The sequence below is a fragment of the Dendropsophus ebraccatus genome, chromosome 1 (assembly GCF_027789765.1).
Source record: "Dendropsophus ebraccatus isolate aDenEbr1 chromosome 1, aDenEbr1.pat, whole genome shotgun sequence".
Classification (NCBI taxonomy): Eukaryota; Metazoa; Chordata; class Amphibia; order Anura; family Hylidae; genus Dendropsophus; species Dendropsophus ebraccatus.
This window is the reverse complement of record NC_091454.1, coordinates 70,163,343-70,183,521: the sequence shown is the minus strand read 5'-3', so window position 1 is coordinate 70,183,521 and position 20,179 is coordinate 70,163,343. Positions and strand designations below refer to the sequence as shown.

At 40.9% G+C, this 20,179-nt stretch overlaps 1 protein-coding gene across 3 annotated transcripts in view; it reads right to left on the bottom strand.

The window, feature by feature from the left end:
- HTR4 (5-hydroxytryptamine receptor 4) overlaps nucleotides 1-20,179 on the bottom strand; it is a 341,914-nt gene that overhangs the window by 95,360 nt on the left and 226,375 nt on the right. For all 3 annotated transcript variants that reach the window (XR_011363343.1, XM_069972453.1, XM_069972462.1), the window contains exon 5: nucleotides 1,022-1,175. Coding sequence is in view for 2 of the 3 variants with exons in the window: in XM_069972453.1 (XP_069828554.1) it covers nucleotides 1,022-1,175 (154 nt within the window). In the remaining variant the exon portion in view is untranslated. The remainder of the gene's footprint in view (nucleotides 1-1,021; nucleotides 1,176-20,179) is intronic.

The window sequence follows — 20,179 nt, the reverse complement described above, 5'->3', positions numbered from 1 at the left end:
TTGGTTTAAGAGTTCCCTGTACTGGATGGGAGGAGGAGTGGGTGAGGTGCATGGTCTGCATAATGTGGTCTACAGCACTGTACTCTGACACAGGAAGTCTCTCTCACCTTCCAAATCATAGCAGATCCACTTCAGGCTGATGCTTGCATCAGGGGACAGGAACATCGTGGTAATCTGTCCATAGCTGTAACCCCTCTATCCCCGGGCCGAGAGTGCTGCACTATGTGCCCACATATGCCCTGCTCATTCCTTTATGCTCCCTGCAGTCATTCCTTTATGCGATTAAAACCTGTTCTTGGCTATACTCTACAGTAACTTATAATATGACATATCCTGCTTTCTAAATGTCTGTTTTACATGTTATTCAGAATAAAAAATCATTTTTGGGGTGTAGAACCATTTGTCTGCATTTCAGTGATTCCTTATGGGAAAATTTGCTTTGGTTTAACAGTGATTTGGATTGCAAGTGCCGCCCTGGAACAAATTATGCTTGTAATCCAAGGCACCACTGTATGGTAACAGGAGTGGGATGTTGAGAAGTTTCTACGTCCAGTACTCCAGTGCAGAGCTGCTGAACTTTGACACCAGCTATCTTTCTTTAAGGGTAGACACACACACACACCAGATCCACATCGGATTTCACGCTGCGAATTTGCAAGTCCGCTGCGGATCCCTTGCTGTAATTTTCAACCAGATTACATACTGAAATCCGCTGCGGATATGGTGAGTGTGAGTCTACCCTTAAAGCAGTTTGTTTGACAACTACAATATATGGGCACACAGATGATGACCAACTCAAGAGAGTTCATGACCTCTGGATTCGTCTGCTCCAGTCCATCATTTCAGGTATAGTATGACACCAGTGGTGGTCTGAAGAGCCAAGTTGTGGTGCTAGCTGGCCTAAAAACCAGATACGACTGCACTAACAAATTTTTGTAAATTTTACATATTAAAATTATTATTCTTTTACTAGTTATTAGATACAGCCTGAGATGTTACTTTGTTTTTTCTTTTAACTCACCAAGTCTAGGATGCCAATGCTGTTCCATCCTTGCATAATCGGGAGGAAAGATATAAAGGTTGGTATAATCCAACATCCCCCAAGCATCAATGCTATCCTTAGTGGGGTCATTTTGTTCCTGTAAACCAAAGGCTGGCAGCAGATAGCGTAGTATCTTCAAAAAAAACCAAAACAAAATAGAGAAGTAGATAAAAGTACACTCTGCACATAACATACACAAGATTATATAGTGGGTTTCAGGTTATTGCCATAACACATACTAGCTCTATAGGTTATAGATTTCACATATCGTAGGGTTAACAGCAAACCTTTTTTTAAAGTGTACCTGTCATAAAAAAATTTTTTGACTTGTCATGCTGAGACATGCTGACAGTGGACATGCTGCAGCGTGTCTTCTTCCCGCTCTATCTACCGATCAGTACGAGTCTGAGCACTTAGACCCAGACTGATCAAAACATTTGACATGTCAAAAGTTTTTTTTATAACAGGTATACTTTAAGGCTGGGTTCACACTACGTATATTTCCGTCAGTATTGTGGGCCTCATATTGCAACCAAAACCAGGAGTGGATTAAAAACACAGAAAGGATCTGTTCACACAATGTTGAAATTGAGTGGATGGCCGTCATGTAATGGCAAATATTTGCTGTTATTTTAAAACAAAGGCTGTTATATTGAAATAATGGCAGTTATTTACTGTTATATGGCGGCCATCCACTCAATTTCACCATTGTGTGGACAGAGCCTTTCTGTGTTTTTAATCCACTCCTGGTTTTGGTTGCAATACTGATTGAAATATACTTACTGAAATATATGTAGTGTGAACGCAGCCCTACCTGGTAAAGACCAAACAGACTCCCTTTAAGTCAGATCAATTCCCTTGGAATGAACGAGACCATCCCATGAGCCAACAAGATACGCAGCAGATACGCAGCAGATACACAGCAGATTAGATCTAAATAACTGAACACAGCATCAAATCTGCTGCGTATCTGCTGCGTATCTGCTGCGTGTGTTTGTACCCTAATGGAAAAGAAAACTCAATAGATCTAGCGGTATATCATGATTCCATACAGATTCAATCAAAAGTCTGACCGAGTCGCACATTTCTTGAGTATGGGGGCAGGACCAAGCACAATGAAAAAGATCTACTTTTTTCAAAGAACACTCATATTTAATCAAATGTACCTGTCAAGTATTCTTTCCAAGGTGCAACGAGTATTAAAGTCTTGGAGAACATTACACTGCCACAAGAAGGGTAGTACATCATAGTAGCACTTTGAGAGTCATAAGTTTAATTGTAAATGGATAACCAGTGCTATGAATGACATGGGGTAGAAGCATTAAGATTCCCATACAGCCTATACTTGTGGCAGGTTCAGCTGTCTGTATAAGGTGTATAGGGCTCTCTAGACCATCCACTGATAAGTGATGCTGAGCACTGGAAGCCAGGATTTTATGTCCTGGAGTAAAATAAGTGGGATTTCAAGATTATTAGTATTTATTTTTAAAGAGCCCTTGATTCCAGAACGCTATACAAGCTGTGCACTTTTGAAGAAGCACGAAGAAACGGGCAAAACAGAGGAACATAGACACAGTGGTTGGCCAAGGAAACCTTTGAAATTAGTGATGATATGGTGCCCACAGAGCCCTGGTGCCAACATTATTGATTCAGTCTAGGATCACACGAAGGCAGATTACATGAGACAGAAGCATGTGAGCAAGCCTACATCTACAGAAGATCCGTGGTTAGTTCTTACCAAGTTCCTTTAAAAACTGTGTGCAAGTACCTAAAAGAATTGATGCGGTTTTACCCATACAAGATATTTAATTTATTTAGGCTTCTCCTTTGTTCTTTCACTTATTTTTACTGTATTTGGCATTTTGCAGAATACTAAATGTAATTTTGTTCATAAAGGCTTGGCACACTTTGGCTACATTCGAGACGTGACAATTTGACACCAGTAGTTTTGTAAAGTTTAGCATTGTAATGTTTAGCAGCTAGATTGGAAACAGGGAGGAGATTAGGGACACTGTAGTGTTAAAAGCATGAACATTTCTGTCCAACAGTTTTGTCCAGACTTTGCAACCAAAGCCAGGAGTGGATTCAAAAAACACAGAAAGGCTATGGGGGAGATTAGTGGCGTCGCTAGGCAGCTTTACACCCCGAATTAAATGCCTGCTACCCCGGATCTCTTCTACCCCGCTCTTGTGAGCCAGATGCGGCTCTTTTGATGGCCGCATCTGGCTCACAGATCACCCCTGCTGCTGTCCGCCTTACCTACTGGCCGCCCGTAGCGCCTGGATGTTCTCCATCCAATCAGCGGAGATCCGGGAGCGTGGGGCCACTGCGACGGACCGTGGTGCACACATCCAATCAACGCGTGCGCCACGGCCCACTGCGGCTGCCCCACTCTCCCGCTCTGAGCTGATTGAGTTGTAGGAGCACATCCAGGCGCTACGGGCGGCCAGTAGGTTTATCAGACAGCAGCAGCCGCGACTATCCCGGAGTAGGTGAGGAGGCACCGGGGGAGAGAAACAGGGGGAAGAAGCATATGGGGGAGAAGCACGGGGGGAGAAAAAACGGGGAAGAAAAGCATGGGGGAGAGAGAAACGGGGAAGAAAAGCATGGGAGAGAGAAACAGGGGAGAAAAGCATGGGGGAGAGAAACGGGAGAAAAGCATGGGGGAGAGAAACGGGAGAAAAGCATGGGGGAGAGAAACAGGGGAGAAAAGCATGGGGGAAAAAACGGGAGATAAACACGGCGGAGATAAACAGGGGTGTGAGGGGGTCAGGTGGGGTAGTGTGTGTTGGGGGGGTCAGGTGGGGTAGTGTGTGTTGGGGGGGTCAGGTGGGGTAGTGTGTGTTGGGGGGGTCAGGTGGGGTAGTGTGTGTGGGGGGGGTCAAATGGGATAGTGTGTATGTGGGGAGGTCAGGTGGGGTAGTGTGGGTGGAGGGGGTCAGGTGGGGTAGTGTGTGTGGATGGCGGTTGGGTTAATTGCAGGCAGGAGGGGAACTTTATTACTATGGTATGTACAGCAGGCACATTGTTACTATATAGGAGGCACAGCAGAGGGGGTATTATTACTATATAGAAGGCTTTTTGCATTTTGTAGAACTTTATCTGGTAGGAGTTCCCTGAGGTAGAAAAGGTTGGGAAACACTGGCCTAGAGGGTAGGAGCTAGGGCAGACCTCCCAGAGGCTGTGTGTACTGAGAGAGCTGTGAAGGAGCTGTCTGTGTCTGCTTATCTGCAGTTATTATGAGTGGCGGCAATAGAGCTGGGCTTCTGCACTGGGCTCCTTCGCTAACCGCTTTTGATGGCACTCAGAGGGCCCGGGCCCCGGATGTTTTAGGACCCTAGCAAGGCCACTGAGGGAGATTTATCAAAGGGTGTAAAATTTAGACTGGTGCAAACTGCCCACAGCAACCAATCACAGCTCCTGTTTCATTTCACCAGAGCAGAAAGCAAAGCTGTGATTGGCTGCTGTGGGCAGTTTGCACTAATCTAAATTTTACACCCTTTGATAAATCTCCCCCTATGTTTACATATTATTGAAATTAAGTGAATGGCCGCCATTTAATTGCAAATAATTACCGTTATTTTAAAACAGACGTTTTAAAACAACGGCTGTTATTTGCCGTTAAATGGCTGCCATTCACTCAATTTTAATAGTATGTGAACATAGCCTTTCTGTGTTTTCAATTCACTCTGGTTTTGGTTGAAAAATACTGACCAAAATACTGAGTCGGAACATAGCCTAACACTGTTCATGTAATTCCCATTAACCTAAAGAAGAGTTTTTTTTAACCGCATATAGTAGCTGCCTTCCAGACCACCTTAGGCAACGTAAGCAGGCCAGACAGAGGTGGGGGGCATAGATTCCAAGATAGGTATCTATCAGACATTTATGGCATATACTGTGGGGATGCTATAAATGTCTAAATGGGAGTACCCCTTCAACTCTCCCCTCCTGCTCTATGACCACAACCTGCTATTAAAGATAGGTTTCGCCTCAGGCAGCAAAAAAAACTAGAAAAGGCCCTGGCAGCTGCCACATGTAGGAGGAATTAAATAGAGAGACTTATTCACACATTGCAGATCTGATCAGTATTTTTCATATGTATTTTAAATCCAGAATGACAGGTAGGAATAAAGAACAGAAATATAAATATTTCCATTATATTTCTCCCATACTCATGATCCAGTCCTGATTATAGCTTACAAATACTACAAAATACTGACCAAAGCTGCAATGTGTGAATAAAGCCAAAGAGTATAAAGGTATGGATGTTAAAGGAGGGCAATGTTTGTGAGGGTAATGGGGGAATTAAAAATGACATTTAAAAGTTATTCCTAATGTATTATTTTTGCAAAACAGGAGTGTAGATTTAGCTGGCACCCATTAAAAAACTCTGAATTAGAAAGTGTTAAAGTTTAGTGCAATATTCATGGCTTGACCATCACTTCCATGAACAAACCACTTCTTTATCCCTCTGAAGGTTACATTTATGCTATACACAGTATTTTCTTAGAAAAATTATACCTAAAGGATGACTGTAATAAGTCTTGAAACCTAGATAATTATAAACACAGGGTAGCCAAGGACATCATTTCCTAAACCTCTGATCTTGTCCTTGACAAACTTTTTTTTTCCAACTCAGGTTAGAAAAACACCAGCCACATTCTGTACATAACAAGCCACCTCCTGTGTGCCAGGTTCCCACATCTCCAATTGCACGCTGTCATCATCTGTCTAAAACAAGTATCTTACACTTATTTCCCTGAACTTGAAGCTTGCTCCCTAATCTTTAATATATACAGTGAGAACTGCTGAACACATGTCTGTCACTGAGAAAGAGTTCCACCATTTAGGATGTTAGCTTCCATGTACAACTGCATAATGCTTTTTCTGTCACCTGTACTAAAGCGATAAGAATAATGCAGGTCCTTTTATATTGTACAAATCACTGTCACCTCTAGCGATAGATTATTCAGTCTGTGCTGTAATTGCTATTATTATGTTGGCATTTGAAGCAGACTAGAACTTATTATAACTGGCAGCTGTAATGTAAAATGGTTGCTGCTCATCATTGTACTTCCCCTACTCAGTCCGTGAACAACGCGTAAGTGTCATACGGGAATCCACAAACTCAATACAATATAATCTAATTGTATTAATATAAACTACCATTTTGTGACAGGTGATAGTATTTACATATGCAGTACATGTGTAATACAGCTTCCATTAAAGCTTTGTAATATATGATGCAATTTCCTTTATTACCATATGTCAGAATGTAATGCTTTTCTAATATGTCACGTATGGAGCTGGAATGTCATGAATGAGGAGATTCAAAATTCATATTTTATTCACTTCTGCACAGTTATTTCCTTTACACCTTGACCCTACACTGTAACATATATCTGATAACTGTCTAAATGGCATTTTCCAAATTCTAAAATTTGTTTCAATCAGAATTGTCCCAATGAGTTTCAGGATGGGTCCAAACGTTTAGTTAGGCAGACAGGCCATTTTATACAGCTGCCCTAAAAATCCATCAATATGCAAAAAAAAGAACCAGTGGAGCCTCATTTAACGTTTTAATAAAGTTTTTATTAAATTTTTTCAATTTAACAGAAAAACAAGAAGAATAATATGCAGGGATGATCATAATACAGAGTATAATGCAGGAGAATAAAGCAGGAAAAGGCTGGGCCATTGACTATGCAGTAGGAGAAGTAGACAAACATAAAAACGGACAACAAACGATGCAGGAATTTGCAGCTAAATGCGCACAAACCAGCAAAGAACAAACAGTGCAGAGTTGAAATGAAATGAAAATGTATATACCAGTGTATAAATGGTAAATATAGCACTAACTGAAACGACGTACGAGTGGCATAATGCAAGAAAATGCTGGAAGGTCATATTAGCATCATATGAATAGGCGCAATATGCTAAGAGATCCAATGGATCAAACATAGTAAATGCTGAGATGAATATGTGCGTAACTAACGTGTAAATGGCAGAAAAAAACATACCTGGAATACGTGGAAAAATACAAATGAACTGAAACTATGCATGAGCAAAACAGTGCAGGAAAATGCTGGGAAATCATATAGGCAACATACGAGTAGGCATAAAATCCAATGGAGTGAACACAGTAAATGCAAGAAAGTGCAGAAATACAATATGGAAAAATGCTGGAACAATGCTGTGCAAGAAATGGAGTGATTAAAACATAATCCTAATAAATACTGCAGGACTTAGCAGAAAATAAAAATTTTGCAAAGTAACACAGGAGTAAGAACACAAACAGCGCAGTCAACTAATATTCAATTAGTCGCACAGAAAAGGAGGGAGGGGGCACAAAGTCCAACCTATGCCATAGGCTGATGAGGAAAAATAAACCTGGAGAGTAACAATGTGGTCTGCCTGACCTAAGGATTAATATGGACTAGGAAACAAGTTCCAGGAGTGCAAAAGCTGCATAACCTCTTCCGGGTTAGTGGTCACATGTTTGGAGTCGTCTTTGAGCATTATGAGGTGTTAATTAAACCACTTATACGAAATGTGTTTGTCCCTCAAGGCTTTAGTGGAAGTGGCAAACGATTTGCGCCAACTGAGTGTTTCGGTAGAAAGGTCGAAAAATACCGTCACGTTCCGATATTCTTCCGGGAGAGTCTTGGTGTGTCTACCAGTGGATAGGAATGCAGTCTTGACATGCAGAAAGTGCACACAGGCAATAACGTCCCTAGGTGTGTCCTGGGAAAGATGCTTAGGTCTAAGGATCATCTGTGACCAGTCGATGACCAATTTGCGGTTAACAGAATGTGGCAATGTTCGCTTGATAAAACGCTGGATATAAGATGAGAGGTCAGAGGATTTGATGGATTCGAGGATACCCAGGAATTTCAGGTTGTTACGCCTCTTATAGTCCTCCAATGTAATTTTTTTACTCAACAAGTGATGGAGGCCCTCCTCCAACTTCTTGAAGGTAGCTGTTAAGGAATTGTGCGAGTTGATCTGCTCACCTAATTTGGTTTTGGCAAGCAAAACTCGATCCTCCCCTGCCCTCATGGAGGAGATAAAGTTCTGAACAATCCAATCCAAACCAGTCAGTAGAGAGTCTTTAAAGGAGGATAACATCTGCTTGAAATAAGTAGTAGTCAGTGGAGAGTCAGAGGGCTGCAACAGGTCAGAGAATATGAGGTCAGGAGCAAGAGAGGACGTAATAGAATTCCAGGTAGTTGTAGGAGATGGTCGGTGCTTCTGAGGAAGAAGAGGACAAGCAGTAATGTCACTGCAGACTGGCTTCCATGTGCCAATGACAAAAACGGGGACAGTAGGAGAAAGGGTCCCTAAGAGAGTAGAGGCATCTGAGTGCCTTACAGTAGCAGAGGACGACTGTAGGCTGTGTAGGACAGGGACTTGTGCTACTGCATTATTCCGTTGTGCTGAAGGAGGCTCAGAGTGGAAAGCCGCCGTACCACCCATAGTGACAGCTGCTGGCTCAGATGCATTGGGAGGTATGCGGCATTAAGTGGCAACGGGCTCAGGCACTGACAGCTTGGGTGGACAGTGGGAGACCGGCATTGTTTTAGTGGAGAGTCGTCCGTTCGAGGACGGCTAGAAGGGAAAGGGGCCACCCTACCCCGCAGGCTTAGTGAAGGCAGAGAGTTCGAGTCGGCGCCATCTTGTTCATCCTCTGTGTCAGAGAGAAACCTCAGTGGGTGCAGCCTCCGAACCTGCCGAGAGTGCTGTCACATTGTGGCAAAGTGATCCAGTAGATTCCCGAAGCAGGATCAATCAGTTGAGAGGGATCAAATAATGAGTTCTGGGTCCTAGTTGCTGGTTAATACTGTATTGGGCAGGAGCACAAAGTCTGTGCATCTGTTCGCTATGGCTGCAGGTACCGCATCCCCCCTACCCCCGTGGAGCCTAATTTAAGAGTCTCGAAACACAGGACAGGCCAGATATTCCTTTGGGAACGACTCAGCCAAGGGGTGGCTAATATAGGGAACCCACCAAAACCACCATATTAAGTGGCCCAATAAGTTAATGTAATGGCAAGTGAGAAAAACCAAGACCAGGTATCCATTAACAGACAGCTGTTTCGGGGTGTTGCCACTCATCAGTGTGGAGCAGGACTCTGGATAAGTGGGAGCAATGCCTAGTAGAGCCATAAGATAACACGGTTTCACTTTTATTGTGCCGTCATCCATATAACAATGTAATATTGTCAGCTTATACAGCACAAGAAATTTCCTATAGAACAATTACATGCTATGAATGAGGGCATAACAGCCTGAAACCCACTGGCCATGTAATGCGAGTGGGTGCTGAATCCTTCCTTGTGGAATATTTCTACTCACAAATAATATAAAACTGTTTGAAAACACAAAACACAAGGTAGGGCCCTAACTAGGTGACATAAGAATTATGAGTAGGTAATTGAAATGAGTGACAATAGAACATAGGGACAAGTGTGATTTGCCATGTCATGACATTGCCCTGCCCTTCACCTTTCACCAGGCCATAGGGCTTCCTAAAAAAAAAAACAGTTAGGTTCATGTATATGTGTAGAGGGTCACATTAAGATGCATTATATATGATATTACTTAGTTATCTTGTAAATATCAGTACATTTGTTACATTTAATCTATCTCATAAGTGAAATCTCATGTACTTGACCAGGTTGTCAGGTTGGTCACAGTTCTGCAACGGCAGGAGTAGTATTTTCCTTAAACTGTTATGAACAATAACAAATGTATTTAAATTGGACATGAACTATGGGAAAGGATAAATAAGCCCAGCTATATCAGTTTTACAATCTTAAAGCGACTCTGTACCCACAATCTGTCCCCCCCAAACCACTTGTACCTTCAGATAGCCGCTTTTAATCCAAGATCTGTCCTGGGGTCTGTTCGGCAAGGGATGCAGTTATTGTCCTAAAAAACAACTTTAAAACTTGCAGCCCTGTGCCAGACGGCCGTGGCCTAGATTGTGTATGCATTAGGCTGGCACACCCTCTCCATGCCTCCTCTCCACCCTCTTCATCATTAGGAATGCTCCAGGCATATTGTCTCCTATTTATCAGCTGTGAGAACACAGCACATGGGCTGGATTGTTAAGGCATCTGTGCAGTGTTCCCTGCAGAGGAATAGGAAAAATTTTGCCAGTGGCATTCCTAATGATGAAGAGAGTGGGGAGGAGGGACGGAGGGGTGGTGCAAAGTTAGGGCACAGATACTCTAGGCCACGGCCATTTGACACAGGGCTGCAAGTTTAAAAGTTGTTTTTATGACAATAACTGCATCACCTGCCAAACGGACCCCAGGACAGATCTTGGATTAAAAGCAGATATCCGAAGGTACAAGTGGTTTGGGGGGGGAGACAGATTGTGGGTACAGAGTCACTTTAAACTGTGAAAAAAAGTAACACTTTAGTTAATTGTCAGAACCCAAACATATTTAATTTGTATGCCCTTGCTGGAAAGTCCATAGAAATAAGGTGAAGGCTGGATAAACCTAAGTGCAAGATGCAATTTCCATAATTAACAGGAGATTCGCAGCAGTTGATGGAGGAGCTGTAAGTCAGTCTGCCGGTAATTAAATAAGGAGTCATAATGCAAAGCTGGAAAAGTGACTTTCAGATCTCTACAAGAGTCCAGAATGGCAGGGATTAGAATTATCATCTTTTTATGTGCAGTCTCCATATTATGTTTTGCTAGGAGGACCTGTTCATTAACATTCTATCTAGCTTGGAGAAACTGACATTCTCTAATTCTCTAATTTCTTGTCCACGTATGTTCACACAACGTTTGTTCTTTTAAAATAATGAACGTCATTTAGAAGCCTGGCCTCCCCTTAGTGCAATCACTGGTGTTTGTACATTATTCTAGTTTGGGGTTACTAATTGAACTTTGGGTGTGTCTTAATTTAAAAGTCCATTGAATTTAATAGTAAAAACAGAGACAGAATGGTGAGAAAAGAAAAACTGTGTGTGAACAGAAAATAAAAAATGTCCGCTGTTTGCAAAAGATGTCTGAAAATAATGATCATGTTCATTATTTTGATGGCTGTGGCAAAAATGTCTGTTATTCAATTCATTGTGTGCATTGGACGGCCATCTTTCCATTGACTTCAATGCATTGCCATTGCAGTCAGTTAAATCGCGGCAAAAACTGACGTTATTTCAAATTTACAGATCGGCCGCCTTTTCTCTATTTTTGATGTTGTGTGACCATAGCCTTATACAAACCCACTTGGAAATTTTTATTACAGATGTAAGAGAAGCCAAGTTAAAGGGGGAAAAAAATGAACCTGCTGTAGAATTACAGTTTTGAAACTACCAAAAATCCATTTGGGGTTTGTTCTGTATTGTGTGGCTGTACTTCATGGTTGAGCAGTTGTACACAGTACTACAGGTTCCAGAGTGTAATGCTTTCCCTCAGCTGTTCATCACAGTCCTCTACCCCACCCAAAACTTATGCAGAACATCTAGGCTGTGTTCATACGTTGCAGTTTCCTTTTGTTACTGAATTATTTGCAGTACTTTATCATTTTATTGTGTTCCCACCCAAACAACACACTGTATTCTCTACCTGTAACTGAGATATTGGAATACAGTAAAGAACTTTTTTAATTAAATTAAAAAAAAAAATTTCTCCTCATCTCCATGCACATATTATGATCAAGCATCTTTTATCTTTGAAGTTGATCCCCACAATAAGGAGTTTATCTGATATTATCTTACATGGGATATACTGTTAATGCCTTGTTTTTGTCCAGGTGGGATTGGCAGTGCCAGCTCTGATCCTTTGTGCCGTTTAGCATAATTTTATTGTGTAAGGGTCCATTTACACAGAAAGATTATCTGACAGGTTATCTGCCAAAGATTTAGGCTTTCCTTTATGACCTAATCTCTGTTTATAGTCCGTTTCGGGCTTTGGCTTCAAATCTTTGGCAGATAATCTGTCAAATAATCTTTCTGTGTAAATGGACCCTTACTGTATCATTTTTGTGAAGACGCTGCAATGACACTCCAACATGTGTGAACACAGCCCTAATTTTATTGCAGACTTTTGCACAATCAGTAAAGTTGCTACACCTTTTCCTATCACTCCTTGCCTGCTCATGTGTAGTGAGGGTCTGGTTAGAGATGGTGAATCACTCAGGGGATTGGGGGATCCAGCCAAGCCTTCTGTGACATCACGCCCTGCCCCCTGTCTGCATCATCAGCCTGTGCTCAGCAAACACACACAATGTGAGACAGAGGCATAGAATCTTTGTTTCCTAAGGTGGACAATGTGGATTGGCACAGAGGCCAGTTTTCTTCACTTCCTGCATGTCAGTCAGCTACCAGTGTGGCAGAACTGTACAGATATGGTAATACATTATATAGACACATTTATATAACTTTTAATCTACTTTTAACAGAAAACAAGTTTTCCTTATCTGGAGTTTCCCTTTAACTTTTATTGTGCCATCATCCATATAGCATTGTAATATTGTTAGCTTATACAGCACAAGACATTTTCTATTTAACGGTTACAGGTAACTGTGTAATAATATCATATTGCCTGAAAATAATAAAAAATCACCATCTCTAATGACTGTAAATAGTAAACTAACTGCCCAGTGGTGTACTCTAGGAGTCATGTAATAGTTATGTGTAACGCAACAAAGCTACATGGAAGCACTACTACCTACCTGCTAAAGGAGTTATACCTACACTCGTAACCTACGGAGGTTATGGAGTGTGAAGCTAGACTGTGGACTCGTAGCTCTACCGGAGGATATTTATTAAGTCCAATGTTATTAGTGCTGGGCTTAAAAATATCCATGCAGCATGGCTGTATTAGTAGATTCCCGTGAAGAATTAACCACTTGCAGCTCTTCTGGCATCCTATTGATACATGACACCAGGAGATCCGCAAGTTCACTAAGCAGCTTTATGCTCCATAAACTTTGTGGATTACAAAGCATAGGAATAAGCCCTAATGGTTACATGAGCCCCTACAGTTAGAAGCTCCTACCAGGCCAAATAGAAAATTAGTGTACAGAAGCAAACAAGAGAGAAAAAGGAGTGTAGATGTGTGCAGAAAGTAAGTGCCCTATGGCTGGCTTGAATAGTTATGGCTGACAAAGTTGTGAGGGCACTGGTTTGCTGTGTTATTCTGGTAATTTTACAGCTATTGTCATAGAAGCACTAACAGACACTGCTGGGTCAGCACCAGCCTTACGTGTATTAATATAAGGTCACCATAATGGATGCCACCGTATGCCATTTGTGACAGTAATTATGAGTTTCTCGATAGCTTTTCATGATGAATACATAAATACATACATAAAACACATCACATAATATACTGTACGGATGGGTTAAATGGATGTCTTACAGTGGCATGTTTTCTCATTGAAATGCTAACTGTTACTTAAAAAAAACTTCTGGAAGCCATAGTAATATGTCAGAAGCTTTTATCAGTGATCACTAAAATGAATGGTCAGAAGCACTTAGCTAAGCACTGTGCCTGTTTATTTCTGCTCAGGGAGACCGTTAACCTTAACCCCTTCCCGCAAATGGACATACATTTACATCCTGTCAGTAGGTGTGAGGAAAAGGCTCAGGGCTCTCGCCAGCAACGTAATCGGCAGCTCCCAGCTACTTTCAGTAGGCGAGTTCCACCTCCTACAGCTGGCACAGAGTGATCGCTATCCTGGGTATTTAACCATTTGGATGCCACTGTCAGAACTAATTGGTACTAATTAGCATGAACTATTGCGCAAAATATAAATAAATATAAATAAAAATATAAATACATTCCATAATAATTAAAAATCATCTGAACTATTAAAATATAATGTTATTGATCCTTCATGGTGAATGTTATAATTGAAAAAAAAAAGTCAGAATAACCTGAGCCCTATCTACAATAAAATCATAAAGATTAAAATTCCAGAACATGGGGCAAAAATCTCTTACCAAGCATAAAAATAAAGAAAAAAAGTTATAGGAGTCAAAATATGACAATTTTAAGCATTTTTTGTAGTAATATTAACAAAAGCTATACAAATTGGGTGTCATTGTAAATGTACTGACCTGAGGAAAATCGATGACATGTCAATTATACCGCAAGGAGAATGGTGTAAAATCCAACCCTGCCCTAAAATATGTAAAACTGCTGTTTTTTTATTTTATTTTATATTATTTTATTTTACTGTTACTAACATGATGGACATTTTGTCACGAGAAGACTTAGATAAACTTTAAGTTTCACAAAGATTTCTGCACATAAAACATCACTGTCAGATTTGAAAAAATACGACTCAGTCCATAACGCCCAGAGTACCTGCGGATGTTCATTATTGTCACTTTCATGGTAAAGTATTTGTGCTGTTCTAGAAAATGCCCTAAGTCTGTATGTAAAGTATTACTTTTGTGAAGGTTTCTTACAGGACATGACCTCGCAAATGGTCATGGGACAAGTGCTAGTTTGTGTGTTTTTTCCTGAGGGGATATGTCCCCTATGAATAATTTTAAGCCTAGCCTAGTGTGTAAAAGGTTGTAGTAATGACAGACAGACTGCTGTGTCAGGCTGTGGAAAGGAAGTCCGGTGCCACAATTAGCTATGTGCACATTGGGCTTGCCCATTGGAGTTTCTCATACTGGATTACTAAGTATGCCTAGAAATTGTGGTAAACTATATATTTCTTATGTCGCAGTGAGGAACCATTTATAGAGAACCACCCATGGCTAAACAAGGGGCTGCATTGACCTTGCAAAAGGGTGTCATATTACAAATTAAGATTTGCCAATAAAGAGCAATGAATTAGGGAACAGCAGTCCTGCAAGTTGTGTTAATAAGGGCTGTTGCAACCTGAACTGCATCCCCAATGGGGCAGATTAACAGCTATCACTTCATTTTTGGTATGGTTGCCAATATGTAGTGAAAGCCTTAAAGGGGTTATCCAGTGCTACAAAAACATGGCCACTTTTGCACCACCTCTTGTCTTCAGATTGGGTGGGGTTTGAAACTCATTTCCTTTAAAGTTAATGGAGCTTAATTGCAAACCACACCTGACCTGGAGACAAGAGTAAGGAAAAAGTGGCCATGTTTTTGTAGCACTGGATAACCCCATTAAATAATTTAAAGGACTTTCTCTGTGTGGCTCTGTTTACCTCATTCACTGTCACAGGGCATAGCCCGCCAACAAGCCATTGCTCTCTACCTACAGTGTTACCCCACATGTGCGCCCCTTTTAATTTTATATAGTGCCAACATATTCTGCCAAACATTACAATATGGAGGAACAGACACAATAGGGACATCTATGCCATGTTGCTATGTTAACATTGCAGCATACAACTGTAAAAACTGCAGGGAATCTTAGAATATGTTTGCACTGACTTTGGGCTGTATGTTAGAGGAATACATAAGGAGTCGTCCTAGAAGTGTACCTATGGCAAATGTCACTGTGAAGCCATTGAGTGTATAAGTTGGTCATTGGCACATAATATTTTTTTGTGGTAGCCTACTGTAACTGAACATTTACCCTAATGTGGCGTAAACATTACTTTAGTTAGTTCAAGAACATTCTGATCACACACACACCAACAGCTTACCACTTGGTACACTCTGGCAAATGGCATTCTTTTAAAAGTCTATTTATACTAATTATAATGTGAAAGATAACTTAATAATATAATTTACTGTGAACACATTGTCCATAATGCCTGTAAACCAAAACAGCAGCATGATGCAATTTCAGATAATATTATTTAAGCTAACTTAATTCTAGAACATAAATGAGTGTAATTAACAGACCTGGATCAGTAAATGCACAGAGATGGTGTACAGTGCGCAGAACACTAGAATCATTGACAATTAAAAAAGAAAGTTACCTTAAATACTTTGGTCCTTTTTGACACAAAAGTACTGCTCACATAAAATTTCTGGCTAACCCACTACAATACCATCTGTTGCTATATATTATAGTATCAATTGGATATTGCATGGAGGCATTCTATAGGCATCATATGACAATAATAATTGTGTAATAAATGGCAGGATTGTTTATTGTATTATTTGTCAGTGCACTGTATAGTATCCCAGTTTAAAGGGCTTGTCCGGAAGATAACAATTGATAACTTATCCAGAGGAAAGACTATCAATAGTACCCCTGCCAGTCTGCTGCTTGGGATCTGCACAATAACAGAGCCAGCTGGATGTTCCTGGTATGTTCTGCTTAATAACCCCCAAAAGTGGTTCAAGGAGGGAGCACTGATGAACACCTGACAGGGTCATGGATCCCCCTGTCTGGAACAATTCCTCAGAAACGCTACTTTAGCATAAATTAATTTAAAAAAATAATGCTAGCTATGACAGAAAGGTGTCAGAACATATAAGAAAAGCCAACAAAGGCTATCTCCAAAAAGGGGGAATCCGAGACCTGCTTGCATATCCTTCATTCCAGCAAAGGCAGTGTGATGCAGTGTAATGTTCTGCTTCCTTAGGTCCTAGAATTGATATGAATTTTACTTTCATACATAACACCTACCTCAGGGTATGTTCCCACTGAGCAAACATGGCATAATTCTGCAGCGGAACTCTTCGCCACTCAGCTCTCGGCGGAAATCTCTGCCAAGAATGGACATGTCATTTCTTTGAGCGGAGAACAATGCACACGAAGGCGTGCAAACCCTCCCTTAGAGAAGCAGTGTCACACTGAGGCAGGTGGGATTCCACTACATTTACATAGTGTGAACATACCCTAATACCGTAAGAGAGTTAATACTGTTCTCATGCCAATGACAATCTATTGGCAGTGGCCTTTTTCAGCAGGTGTATATGCCCTGCCACACAAAAATTGTCAGAAGATTCTTTTTAGCTGCATATTTTGCCATATTAGTGACTATGTGATTTACTGTTGCTGCTATTTGCCATCTTTGGTAAAAGGGCTAATATGACTTTTGCATGGATGTGTGCCCAATAACTAGTCTGTGCCAATAATCGGTAGAGGAATGAGCTGACAAAGCCGGCAAAGTCGCAAAGCCGACAATGATAAAATAAAGGTCTGCACAAAAATGAAGGCTTGTAAAACGAGCGCTGATCAGTGAGATCGGCAAGCATTATTAGGACCAGCTTGCCTAGGTATAGCACATCAGAGAAGAGGATGTATTTGTACTGGCATTATAAGTTTTTAATATTCTCAGGATATTCCTTCACCAGCTGGTATTTATAGCCGATTCCTTTAGCACCTCATTCATGTACTAGATCATTTATCAGACTTTGCAAAACACATTTGCTGAAGTACAGCATTCATTTCTCAGCTGTGAACTGCTAAATATCTGAAAACAAGGAACTGTAATCATCCACACTAATGAAGTAACCAAATAATGATTTCAGCTAATGTCTTTAGTCATATTAGATGAAAAAATCAATGTCTCATAGCAATGCGCCAACAGATTTAGTATTTCCTTTTAGTAGAGAAAACTGTGCAGTTTAAAAATATCTCAGAGAAGCATTTGCTATTGAACTGTTTCTTCCATAAATATTGATAACTCAAAAAGTTAAAGGGGTTTTCCAGGATACAACATTGACAGGCTAACCCTAAGATAAGCCATCAATATGTGATCGATGGAAGTCCCTGTACCAGACATGGCCACAATTACATGAGCATGTCTTTATTAAGTACCACTTCATCTTGCTTATTGATAAGGCCCTGGGGGTAGCAGCCTCCCTGGTAATACATTGGTGGCCTACTGCAAATAACCTTGTATCCAAGAAAACATCTAGGGTATTTTATTATGTAACGTTACCCTTGGGAAACCAAAACTTGTTATATTTTGATATCACAGCATACTTGAAAATACTAGTTCACTTTGGTGTTTGCTGGGGGAAGAATTTTATAGTATGTCAAATACAGTAATTCCAAGCTGTACCTGGCATAGCTCACCTTCACTTATAGTTGTTGCTATTGCAACAATAAAATCAGTTTTGCTGCATTATACAGTTGCTAAACGCAGAGCTCAGAGATCAATTGTTCACTATAATCAAAGTTTATATACCTAAACTTCTTACAAATACTCCCTTTTATGGCTATGTGAAAGTATTCAACTAAGCCTCTTTGCCATGGTGTTGGTGAAACACAAGAACAAGAATAGTCATGTGTTTTAGTTCCCAGACAGAGTATGCTATATTTATGCCTATTTTTATTGTTACTATCTCTACCTTGCTCCTAATGTTTCAACAGGAAGCATATAGTTCATAACTTATTTAGTCTAAGGGCCCGTGAACACTGAGTAAAAGAGGTGGAATTTACAAGCAGAGTCTGCGCGGCGGATTCCACTTGAACTTCTGCCTGTCCTATTGCTTCAATGGGATTTCTTATGTGTCTCTGCTCTCCGCTTGAATGAACATGTTCCATGCAGACTCCGCTCGTAAATGCCGATTCTTTTACTCAGTGTGCAAGGGCCCTAAGGCACTGGTAAAAATCCCCCCTGTGCATCTATTCAGTAACAATGCCAATGTGCCTTTATTCAGTAGCAATGTCCCCTGTGCTTCCATTCAGTATAAATGCCTCCTTGTTTTCATTTAATAATTTCTTTTGTGTCTCCATTCAATTATAATCCCCCAACATGTCTCCATTTAGTAAAAAACCCCTGGACCCCGTATAATAATGCCCTAATGCCTCTATTTAACAATAACTCTGTTTATACTCGCATTCAGTAACAATGTCCCTGTGCCCCCATATAGTAATAAAGCCCTCATGCCCTCATTCAATAATGACACCTCTTGTGCTCCTGTTCTCCTGTTTTATATATTGTCTTTCACCTGCATTCTGTAGTCTATTTCAACCAGGCTGCAGACCATATACTCTACCATTTCCCTATACCTGCTGACTGGTAATCCTATTTGTTTCTACTCTAAGTCCTGAAGGTATCTGAATACTAAGGCCATTAACAGGGCCCAGGATAGGCAACTGCTACTAAAACTACTACTGCTACTAAAACCACTAAGAGCTGGATTTAGGATAAATTGCCAAGGTAATAAAGTCATTATGGGGACCTTCTGCTCCATTTGCCAACAGCTTGATTCTAATAGGGGCGCTTTGTGTAGGGAGTGCTGGCTGCCTGTGCCCTACATGCACAACTTTAAAAAAACAATGCTGACAGAGGTGCCGTGTTCAGGGAGTTGAGAAGTGGTGCAGGGAGATAGAGGCTCCGTACACCACTGCTAAGTGATCACTGTATGAGAAGGAGGCCTAGTAATTACTTATCACACTGTCTCCATTCTTCCTGGTGACCAGACCTATCAGGCAGATGCCAGAGCGCCAACTGCTGAGGACAGCGGGGAGTGGGACAGAAATACTGCACCGGGACCACAGTATATTATACCTCATTGAGAGGGAACACTACATTATATTGCAAGGGGCACAGTCCATTAAATAATTAACTCTCATGGGGGGGGGCACAGTCTATTGTATCTTCAGGGGGGCACAGTACAATATAGCTCAATGGTAGGGACACCCATTATATATTAAGCAGTCAGTGGGATGTGCAGTGCATTTCACTGTATCTTAAAAGGGGAAAAGTACATTATATCTGATTAAGGGGGCACAGTGCACCATCTCATTAAGAGGACACACCACATTAACTCCTAAGGGACACAGGGTATTATAACTAATTATACTCAATTTGGGGCTATGCTTGTATGCTTTGCTTATACTTGCTGACTGGTAATCCTATTTTGTCCTACTATAAGTCCTGAAAGTATCTGAATACTAAGGCCGTTAACTGGGCCCTGGAAAGGCAACTGCTACTAAAACTTCAGCTGGACTTTGGATGAATTGCCAAGTTAATAGAGTCATTATGTCATTATGGGGACCTCATGCCACCATGCATAATACCTCTTAAATATAATACTAGTAAGAAGACAGAAAAAAAACAGGCAGAGCCCCTTATCGAGTAGTACAATTGTATATGAATAATCAGCTGTACGATTCAAGGCTCATCTTTCTGGGTTGTGCCAACCCACAACCACTATATAGCATATGGCTATACAGTAGTCAACAGTCGCAGCTTCACAGTGCTTTACCCAGTAGTAGTAGTAGTTGTAATCCAAATCATCTAAATGTGTCAGTATTATATT